At 39.8% G+C, this 11775-nt stretch overlaps 1 protein-coding gene and 1 long non-coding RNA gene across 3 annotated transcripts in view; one reads left to right on the top strand and one right to left on the bottom strand.

Annotated features, from left to right (window-relative positions):
• Nucleotides 1-11115, top strand: part of plxna4 (plexin A4) — a 218628-nt gene extending 207513 nt beyond the window's left edge. For both annotated transcript variants that reach the window (XM_024282545.2, XM_024282535.2), the window contains exons 29-32: nt 1688-1857; nt 5390-5602; nt 6284-6434; nt 7795-11115. In XM_024282545.2, the coding sequence (XP_024138313.1) occupies nt 1688-1857; nt 5390-5602; nt 6284-6434; nt 7795-7890 (630 nt within the window). In that variant the 3' untranslated portion in view covers nt 7891-11115. The remainder of the gene's footprint in view (nt 1-1687; nt 1858-5389; nt 5603-6283; nt 6435-7794) is intronic.
• Nucleotides 6269-7827, bottom strand: LOC112152788. The gene is made up of 2 exons (XR_004947146.1): nt 7776-7827; nt 6269-7229 (listed from the first exon to the last, which is right to left on the bottom strand). It is a non-coding gene; the product is annotated as an uncharacterized LOC112152788 (long non-coding RNA).
• Nucleotides 11116-11775: the final 660 nt, after the last annotated feature.

The raw sequence follows: 11775 nt of genomic DNA, 5'->3' as shown, positions 1-11775 counted from the left end.
ACCTAAACACAAGTCAGTTTATTTGTGGTGCACCAAATCAGAAACAGGCAGGAATATTATTCCAGAATAAATCAACTTAAACCTTATACCCCTTTAGCTGTGTTTTTGTTCCTTGATTTACTGTAACTTTTCATCCATTAACATAATTCCAGTAGATTTTGAAGGAGAAAAGCGGCTCACGCCGCTTTTCTCCTTCAAAATCTACTGGAATTATCACGTCAACGGTTGAAAAGTTACAGTATGTTTAAGACTTTGTGTTCAAGTGATCAATTAGAGGGAAAGAAAGGTGCAACAGTGACTGTAGTATAGGACCTAATCCACTAATAAACAAAGTGATGAATAAAGAGAAGGCAGGAAAATGGAGCAGCTGTCACCTTGACTCATACTGTAGAGTCCTCCACACACCATCACACACGTCGCGGCTCAGCCTCCGTGACTCGCTCTATTTCCCTGCCATCATCCCACTCCAGGGTGCAGGTCGCCGGATTCTGACTGCTGACAGCATCTTTCCAGATAGATTTTTTTTTTTTTTTTGGTAGGGGGAATAACTAGTTTATCTTGACGGGCCGTCTCTTTTGAAGCAACATGATTATACGGCGTAGCTAAGTTTGGATTTGCCAATGAACGCTTTCATTTTTACATCATTTATTTTCCCACTCTGGACTGTTTACATCCATTTGCGGCAGAATCCAAACGTCCAGGTGACGCATTGTGTTGGCTAACAACGGGCTGAATGGTTGCTGGGGGGGTTGTGTTGGTGGTTACCAGCTCCACCAGGGAACAAGAGAACCCTGTGATGATGACAGTGCTAACACCCCTTGAGATAAAGAATGACGTAAAAGCCTCGGCTCACAAACACCTGTGTGTTTGGTTAAAACACCACCGGGTTATCCGAGGCTCGCCGGCTTGATAAAGATACGTGATCCCATCTTCTCTGAGGAATGATAAGCTGTTAGGAATGCAGGCCACAGCAGAATTATAGCTGTGATTGTCAGACTAACAGGATTCCCTCCACCCACACTTTTCTACCTCTCTTGACTCTGATTCGGTCACTCGCTCCACCCAAATTGGATTTTTATTCGCTAACGCCTGTACATACCTCATCTGCCACACTCAATGGCCTCTCTTTCAGATAGGGAAACCTCTGTCGTTTCATTTCCATCCTCCGCTCTTGCTTTCCCCCCTGCATCCCATCAACTTGTTCTTTACAAGAGGATTAGATTCTTCTGCTCTGTGTGTCTCTGCTCTTGTCTCCTTTTTTAAAGTCACCACCATTAAATCAAATTAGGGTCAGTGGTGCAGTGTGGGAACTAATCCAGCTTCACAAAGAGGCTTAGGAGATGGTCCTTCTGTTCCCAGATATTATTAAAAGTTATCTGTAGAATAACAATTTCCTCCAGTAAACCTGAGAAAAAAAACAGATTTAGGGTCCAGGTCTGTGAGATGGATGCGAGATACACCAGAGCAGGAACGAAATGAACTCTACTGCACAATTCCCACAGGAAAATACATTCAAGCAATCTCTCTGTCAACATTAATCAGTTATGTGTCACAAAATATATTAGATGGTGACACTTACATTCACCACCTGCACGCGTTGTGATCAATATCTATATAGTGCAGATTAAACAAGCTGGGAGTGGATGTGGAAAGACTGCAGATTTAATTTCTCCGTTTCCCCCCACAGGGAACGCTGCAAAAGTTTGTGGACGACCTGTTTGAGACCATCTTCAGCACCGCCCATCGAGGCAGTGCTCTGCCCCTGGCTATTAAATATATGTTTGACTTCCTGGATGAGCAGGCGGACAAACACAGCATCCATGACCCACATGTGCGACACACATGGAAGAGCAACTGGTGAGTTCTCAATCAGGGTTCCAATAATGCAAACACCTATCACTTTGATCGACTTCTACGACTGCATCTATGTTAACCAGTACTTTTGGGCAAATTTTTTGCACTGTTAAGGCCAAGTAGCAACAGGCACCTCTCCCTTTCCTAATATCCTTCGACCGCAGGGGTGTGTAATCTTCATTAAATCCAACCACAAGGGGCTAATCCAATTGGCTGCCAAGACTCTCAATCTATTATTACAAGTAATGGGGCCAAAAATGCCTGTCACTGTGGAAATCTCCATAGTGACAAGTGTGTGCACTCCCTAATGCACAAGTACACCTCTAGATTAATATCTACATATTAATTTAGACCATACTGACCTCTGAGAGGCTGCCATGAAAGGTGCTGGAGCTGGAAGAGCCAACAAAAGAAAGTGGAAATGGAGAAATGAAAAGCTAAAGAAGAGGAAATGAGCATGGCGGGAGTTAAATACGTGGTTATATCTGGTTAGCCTCTCCGCCGCTGCCAAGATCCTGACAAAGCACTAAAAATATGTTCATCAAATCAAGAGAGAAATGCTTTAAGGAGATTTTCTTTCTTTTAAATCGATAATTCTAGAATTATTTGTATTTTTAGTCCATTTGGGGTGTTTTAAGTAAGTAAAAAGGGTTGTTGTCTTAAACTTTTAACATTCTATTACAGCTGTAAATAACTGACAGTTTATCTTAACAGAGTTTCTGCGTATTCCACTGCTGTTATCCTCACTGTGCAGGATTTTCATTTTGCATACCATAATTTTTGGACTTTAACTTGCATAAATCAGAGAAGGCAAATGGAAAACAATTGAAAAAAAATCATAAACATGTCACATTAGAGTAAAAGTCAAACTTTTGTGAGAGATTTATTTAACAAAGTACAAGAATGAACATTAAAGGGAAATTAGAACGGAGGTCAATAATAATAATAGAGTGAATATGTGTACACTTCACTATCATAACACATTTATATAGCTTAATGAAACAGAAGAGGAATCTACTATATTAGTGCAACATATGAACAGTTGTTCAGATAACTAAAGTACGAAGAATATTATAACAAGTCAACTTTAAATCCCTAAATCTGTTGAATTCTTTATCATTTGTGTTACTTTGGAAACATTCGTTTCATACATGCAGCTACAAACACAGTGGACTGCTGCTAAGCATATGTACTTAATGAGACATGTGTTAACGGTGCAAAACTCGCAAACCCTCCTCCAGGTTTTTTTTTTTTTTTTTGCACAGCTTTATTTCGATATATGAAAGACTTGGTGCCATATAATTCCACCCAGGGACGAACCGCAATTATTTGTTTCTCCTCCATGATCAATTGTGAAATAGTTGGCACTTTTGTGAATTAAAAAGGACCAAACTGTACAAAACACTGTGACTTATACTCAGAACAATACGGCATGTATGACCTTAAGTTGATAGACTGCTGTCTTACACCCTAATTTAATTTAATGCTGGATAATGCCTCGTCTCTTTTTGATTCATCATACACACCATTAACTCACACTTCAATACCTCCCCAAAATCCTGATAAAATAAACCAGTGTTGGATCATCACAATCACTTTTAGTTGTATTGTGTTTGGCAGCACCCACAGTATAGTTGGATCAAACTACAAACAGCTTTCATGTGTGCAGAGATTTTCTTGCTTCCAATCAGAACTGCTCTATTCACCAACCTAAAGATGGCACCCACCCAGTCTTACCTCTTCTTCAGGCCATACTTCACAGCAAAAACATACATTATGTGTTCCTACATGCGCTATGATAAATAAATATGTTTCAGACAAAGTATAAATGACTTTGTCACAAGTTAAAATTAGCTTTCAGCCGTTTCTGCATTGTCGAGTTGTGCTGTGCGCAATAAGAGAGAGTATGGATGAGTCACTGGCTCCCTCAGCACCTCCAGATGGTATCCTTTGGATTAATGGCAGCATGTTGGTGGTGTCTCTTCTTCTCGCTCTTCTGCATTTGTATTAGTGTCTCTCTGCACACTGAGTTTGTCATGTCAAGATGGAACAGTCAAATCTGGAACGAGCACACGCCGATCTTCACGTCCAGGACAGACACAACATGTCATTCACATGAAGAGCCACACTTCTGCATCTTAGAATGACTCACCATCTCATGTTTAGTAACATCAGTCAATGCATGACAAAGACAATTGGGAAAAATAAAGATCAAAATGTGCGTAATGGCAAATTCATTGAATCAAGATTATTTCTTTGACACTATCTAGATACTATTTATCTGATACTATGTATCCAGATACCTTTTTAACCTGTTAGCAACCTGGAAGCAAAAATAGACAAAAACTGTGCAACAATTTGAACACTAAAGTATATAGAATATATGATTATTGTATAACATTTCTTAATTCTTATATTTTGTTGCCGACTTAAATATTTTCTCAGGATATCAGAAGCTCTTGATCTTGGCAGCTGATACTTAACCTAATCCCTGACCAACACGACTGATGTATATCCTTAAATCTGCCCAATTAGGTTAAATTATATTTTGTATTATCTTCAAAGGGAGAAATGTACACATTACAATGGGAATGTGCTGAAATTGTATGGGGCCCCTTTTATTTGTGCCACCTTACTGCCCCATTGAAATGGCAGATTGCCAATGATCAAAGCAGCACAGCAGTGGTGTAATATCCCTTTGATCCCTTCATATAATCCCACTAGATTACTTGCTTAGATTATTTTGAAGTCATAATGCAGAGTTGTTTCTTGCTCGGTCCAAATCCTCTTTTGTTAGATTGCACATCTGAATTGCATTGTGGGTGGTGCTAGAATGAATGCATAGCAGGGGAGGCACTAGCGGTGTTTTAAATGAGCGCATTTCACATCTCACTTCCTCTCCTCCTTTGATAGTGCACCTCACTGACACGCTGTTTAGGGCTAGAATGATTTCGGCCACAGCAACTAAGAGCGTATAGTCCAGAAAATAAAGAAGCCGCAGTGATCCAAAGCTTTCCGAACACCACCTGAACCCCTTTTTACCGCAGCATACAGATGAAGCTGATCCTACATCTATTTATTCTGGCAGAAACAAGACCCGCACATAAACAGACTTGCAAATTTTGATTATTCTGGACAGGCATAAAACACAGGAAGCAACACAAACAAGGTAATAGTGTTGGTATGTGTCCCCCAGCAAAACCCACTGGACACTGAATAAATGAGAAGCAGCCACCACCTGTTTTTAAAGGAAAAGGCTTTATTGAATTGAACACAAAGCGTTGCACTTACTTAGTATGTATCTTTATACCCACTGGCAAATGGTTTGTTTATACCCATTCACTAAATGACTCTTACATATTCAAACATTGTTCTCGGTTAAATGGAAGCACCTTTTTCTTCAAGCTCCTTGTTCCAGTTTTAAAGCTAGTTGAGCATGAAGCTAAAACATGCTCCCTGGATGCTTTGTGTTTAGTTTCCTGTCAATTCTCCTCCACCAAATCATTTTTCCTCTCTGTCCTCCGATTTCTTGCAGCCTACCTCTACGTTTTTGGGTGAATGTGATCAAGAACCCCCAGTTTGTGTTCGACATCCACAAAAGCAGCATCACAGATGCCTGTCTGTCTGTGGTGGCTCAGACCTTCATGGACTCCTGCTCCACCTCAGAGCACCGCCTTGGGAAAGATTCACCCTCCAACAAGCTGCTTTATGCCAAGGACATCCCCAGTTACAAAAGCTGGGTGGAAAGGTGAGCACCTGCGTGAGGGGGGTTTGTTACAGTTGGAGTGTGTGTTACGACACACACTCCAACTGTAGTGCTGCTTTAGGAGCAGCAATCTCGGTAAGAAATGATGTGAAGCCCGAGGCAGGAGAGATGTGTTGTAGAGACTGCATGAAGATATTTTGAGAGGAGTTGAGCTCAGCAGAAGCTGATTGTCAATCGCAAACATTATTACTCTTATTTATAGGCAAAGAAGTCTCTTGTAACAGGTGTTTTTTTAACCATTAAGCTCACTTAAGAACCATATGTTCACACCGTTGCTTCATTATTTTTACAGTTTAAAGGAAAAACCTAAAAACGTGGCCACTCCTAAATTAAAAAAAAGAGATTTTTTAGGCAAATCGAATGTCAAAAAAGTCAAATTTCGCTATTTAACACATTTTAAAACACTACTGAACTGTAATGTTCAGGAATAATTGACTCAATAACATTTCTGCAAAAGAAAGTAAACAGATTCTTGGCTGAGCAACATCTTGGTTGTATTTTAAAGAAAAAAAAAACTACTTTCAACACTAAAAAGTAGTTTATATGACTGTTATTTCTCTGAAAGAACGTACCTGCAATTATCCTAGTTCACACAACTTTTGTCCACAAGTGACTAACTAAAATGGCTATAAAGTAGTAATTTTTATGTTTCTTTTTTTACAGGTACTACTCAGACATTAATAAGATGCCAGCTATCAGTGACCAGGATATGAACGCCTACTTAGCTGAGCAGTCAAGGATGCACATGAATGAGTTCAACTCCATGAGCTCTCTAAGTGAGATTTACTCCTATGTGGGGAAATACACTGAAGAGGTATGTAACGCTTCACTGAAATACTGTGAAATTTGAATCATTATTAGAGGTTTCCTTTACTTTTGTCTATCTGTTCGTCTTGTCCTGCTTATGTTCAGGTAGGAATAAAGACAGTCTCCTCTTCCAGGAGAACATAGAGATGTTCCTAAACCCACAGAGATAAATCTCATAGATTTAAGATAGCTTTGCACATTATCTCAAAGATAGATTTCTTCTACTCAACCCATAATTCATGCCCATAGATGAGGAGGACTGGTAAGAATTTCATTTTCCAACCCAGATTTCTCCTCACCAAAACATAAAAAAACCATTCCTACTGATGTGATCGTTTGTTCACACTCTATTGTTCCTTTGTTTTGGACGTATTTCTTCAGGTTGAGAACCACGGCCTTAGATTTGGTAGTGTCCCATCTAAGCCAGTTAACACTTGTGTTTAAGGCCAATTATCCTTTACCACATGAGCATAGAGAAAAGTTGTCCATAAAAGAAGCAGATGAATCCACTTCAACTTGGAAATGAATGGGAACTCATCTGAAAGGGACCTGGCTGGAGACGAGATGGTGCATGACATCATCGGGTGAAAGTGGGAATTACACAACTCACCCCAACTCTAACCCAAAATCATTCAAAAAAAAGTTTTATTAAAGCTTAAAATGAAAAAAAAACTGTTCTGGTGACCATTTAAAATAGTTTTTTTTAGAGCGACATGTGAGGACATCTGGTCGTTGAGGTCTGCAGCCAGATCTTCTTGCCTCATCTTGAGTTCAATCTAAAGATGTCTCTCGTCCAGGTTAACTACATAAAAGTTTAGGTGCAGGTGAACCTAAATACTAATAGAATAATATCAGAAATGTGTTCAGCCTTTCTTCTTGGTTTTTAGTGTGTTACATACTATTTTATTTTTGAGGAAAAACAGGTTTAAGTTCTTATGGTTTAATTTGGCTCCATCAACAAATGAACCACTAGTCCTTAAATCCATTCAAGGCAAAAAAAATAGTTGCATTTTTTTAAACCAACAGTTTCAAGATTAACTATGACGGAGTATTTGACCCACCCAAAAAAAAGTTATATTACAAGTTTCTTCTTGTAAAATTACGACTTTTAATCTCATAAATTTACAAGATTAAAAGTCATAAATATACGACTTTATTCTCGTAAATTTATGAGATTTAGAGTCGTTATTTTAAAAATAAGATGTTCTTTATAAAGAGTCCCTAATACTCCGTCGTAATTAACAACTCGATATGTAATAACATTATTATATTACCTAAAATGGGTAAAATTTGTGACTTGTGTGAAGAAGTTTCAGTGAACAAGTGCTGTGTTACCTTGTGTACTCACATCTCTCTCCTTCTTTCAGATCGTGTGCGCGCTGGAGCAGGACGATGCAGCCAGAAAACAGAGGCTGGCCTTCAAGCTGGAGCAGGTGGTGGCCTTCATGAGCCTGGAGAGCTGAGGACCGCATTTCCCAGGATGCACTGGGAAGAGACCCCATCAGAAACCGAGCCGTGCCTGAGCAAAGACCTGTCCCCATCTTTTTCATCATGTGACTTCCTCCCCTCAGCTTTTTAGAGACTTCTTCCTTTACCCTTTTTCTGCTTCCTCTTTGAAGAGACCTTTCTCCCCTCATTCACTCTGCTGCAAAGACTCGTTTACCTGAATACGGGAGGGGTGGTCTGCAGCTGAGGTTGGTGCCTCCCACCGTGCAAAGTGGGGCATCGCTCAGCTGCACCACAGGGAGTGATTGCTTGAGAAGCTGGCCATATTGGCATTCTTCATTCCCCAGCTGGAAGAGAGAAGAAACATTTTATGTTGCCTTCAAGAATTTACACAGTAATTTTTTGAAAACCACAACGTTGGGTGTCCATTTGTTGAACTTTAGAGTTAGTAGTTGAGATGAAAATAGTTTCCAAGCGTTTGGTTTTCAGTAGTGCTATTTCCAACACGAGGAATTCAAGCGGAAAGTGATGACTGCAAGCCAAATGAACACCTTTGGGGGGAAATTAATGCAAGAACGGTTTGCCAAGTTTACACTGTACCTTCAAGCAAAGCATACATATCAGTGAAATCTGGGGAGAATCCAGGCAAATCCAGAATGTTCTTTAAATGTAGCTGGAATTGTGTTTCAGAAAGAGACTGATCGGGGTAGTTAATGATTCTCGCTCTTCTCGATGTTTCCTTTGATGACCGACGAAAACTTTAGAATACAGTGCATCCCCAACTTGTAGCCTGTTGCAACTTTCACACGTTCTACTTAGTGTATGATCAAGATCATTTTTAATGAGTTGCGCTTCCATGGCTACTGCAAACGTAAGCAATTAGAAAACCCAGGAGCCCCACCCAAGTTGGATCTTCTATCAAAAACAAAAAATGGAAAAAAAGCACACAACCAACGCAGGAAGGCAGCCCCTGCCACGGTATATCAAAGCACACACACGCACAGATAAAGAATCAACAGCTCTCCAGTTAACCGTAGAAGACTGTTTCGACTGCGGTCTCTTCCAAATGTTTCGTTGCCTCTGTGAAGGTCTGTCAAAGCACACGCGCACAAATTTACAACAAAAAGAATCTGCAGCTGCACAAGATCTCGACTGCCCACATTTCCACACCAACCAGAGGTGGTCGGCAGGGAAGAAGAGCTGGAAACGAAACAAAGTCAGACATGGCTACCTAAAGAGGCCCAGTAGTGAGAAACACCTCTTTTCCAGGACGTTCTTATTTTAAGATGTGTGTGTATGTGTGTTTGGAGAAATCTAATGAGATGGACTCAGCTGGTCAGCCAAAAACCAAAGGATCTTAAAATTGTCAAAACAGGACAAATGTATTTATAAAGTGCCACTGAGGAATTAACAAAAAAAAAAAGGACTATGTATAAGACCACCACTTCTCGGACAACAAAACAACATATTGTGACTGATACTTTAAGAAGCCTGCGTGATTTTCTCTGACCTCAGTGTGTCGAAGTGGGAGGCTCTGTGGGCGATTTGATGTGATCCTCCATGCTATTTCCATCGTCCTGGGTCTCTCCGGCTCTCGGCACACCATCCACCCTTTTGTCTGGCTCTTGACTTACCAATTTATCTGCTTTGCACAAGCCTTGGAGATGGTAGCTAGTTGCATACAACAAACCCCAACTCCTGAGTGTGTAATTGTTGAGGCACTCTTGTCTGTATTAGTGTAGATGTCCTCAGTGGAAGCTGTGGGCGCCCTTTTGCAAGCCTCAAAGAAAAGAGAAAAAAAATGATTAAGCATAGCAGCTAGTAAGCATAATGGACATTAAGAGTAATGGAGACTTATTGGATGTGAACCCCCACCACGGGAAAGAGCGACGGAAAGATGATGGAGGCGCCCTCCGTACCTTTTGACCTCTGCCCTTTCTTTTGCCTTGACAACGTGCCCCATGTGGTGATGTGAATGTGTGAAGACCGCCCTCGGTCCACCTTGGGTCCTTTATTGGCTTTTTAAGCGCATGTAAAACGTAAACGATTTAAGAAACTTATTTTAAAAAGAAAAAAAAAAAAAAAACAAGAAAATAAGCCTTGCAATGATGATGTGGATGTGTTCTTTTGTCTTTCTTTTGCTTGGAAGAATTGAGATGGAATAAGTGGATTGTTTCATGCAAGAAAAGTTTTAACTTCCGTTTAAGGTGGAACCTTTATCCAGTTCGGCTCCTGCAGGATCTCATACCCACAGTTTTTTGTGAAGTGGTAGATGCTAAATAAACCAGATATTATATACCTTTGCATGTTAATCTATCTGGATAGTATGAAATGGAACTGCCTTGCTCAAAGATATTTATATAGTTATACATCTACTAAGATCTGTAAAGTCATTTACAGCATCCTCCACAATGTGACAGCAGTGAAACCTGTGGTTTTCCTTTGGGCTAAAAACTTTATTCTTTGCCAATATTTCATGTTTTGAAACATTGTACTGCTTCTAGTTTAAAAGGCATCAATATAGTTTAGCTTTAAATTCCAAAATGCATTTATGAAAGTTCACCGTCATATCCACGCTACTCACTCATTTAAGTCAAAGCTACTGAGCTTTTTTTTGTTTTTTCACATGAAATCCAATTCATTTTCCATAAGCTTCATTCTACAGCATTACAGAAGAGGTCATGTCTGCTGTTGGCTTTGAGAGGCATATTTAGACGTAGTTTAAATCAGAAAAGTAATTCATGTAGATCTTTTATATTAAATACTGACAAGTACAAAATCTTCACCACATAGCCAAAGTGTAACATTAGTAGGAGTCAAATGAGTTTAGAATCCTCCGCTGACATTGTGAATCTGCCTCTCAGTGCAACATCCCGTCTGTCATTTCTTCTTGGCCTGTTTCTACAACTAAGGCTGTCTGCTTGAAGCCAAAATGTGTTGCCAAGAGCAAAGATAAAGTTTCCACCTTCAAACGTTTTGTAGGAACCTAAAATGTTCTCCTTGCTCAGTGTTATAGCAGGTGTTACACAAACATGCTAGAAAAGACTTTTACTAGAACCTATTTGAAAGATAAAGAGTATCATATTGAGAGTAAAAACGAAACCTGGGGGATTTAAGGCAAGCTTCTCTAACTTTGTTATAATTGTATACCTGTGTATGTAAATATAATGCATTCCTATTTTGCAGTCAAGAACAAAATACTATTTGTAATATAGAATAAACTTTATTATGAAACCAAGAAACTTGTGCTTATTTGGGTTTTTGTTCAGATTTGGACATTTCTGGTAAAGTCATACATTATAATATTTTATACATTTCTATCCTACATGCCCCCAAGAAACCCAGCAAGGCAAAGCCTCAGTGCCAAAGAAAACGAAGGTCCAAGCTTCTATGAGAAACTTTCACCAATCAGAGGTTTAAAAGCAAAAGAACTTGAGGCCGTATTCTGTGGTGGAGAATGAGGCCTTCCAAACATTGCTCCATATATTAGAGTCAAGATTCAACATCCTTTCCGACACGGTCAATCCAGCACCACATACCGAGACAAAAGCTGAAGTCATGGCAGCACTTATGAAAGCCGACAGTATAGCATTAATGTGTGACCCTTGAACTTCAATCGCCACAGAATCAGACTTTACAATAACCGCTCATTTAATAAGTGAAGACTGGCAACTAGAATCTCATGTCCTCCAAACCAAAGATAATGACTTGATAATCGTTTCATCCCACAAATCAGGATTCAATTGCCTCCGGAATTGTAATCAAATTGAATTGTGAGGTTCCTCAAGATTCCCACCCCTACGGCTACTGTACAAATGCCGCCAAATTAGCTGAAAAACGTGCATTTAGCTTGCAGCATGGTGGCATTTGGGATACGCGACCATAGCCTTAAACTACGCACA

Source organism: Oryzias melastigma, linkage group LG23 (assembly GCF_002922805.2).
Source record: "Oryzias melastigma strain HK-1 linkage group LG23, ASM292280v2, whole genome shotgun sequence".
Taxonomy (NCBI): Eukaryota; Metazoa; Chordata; class Actinopteri; order Beloniformes; family Adrianichthyidae; genus Oryzias; species Oryzias melastigma.
This window is presented reverse-complemented; position numbering and strand designations above follow the sequence as displayed.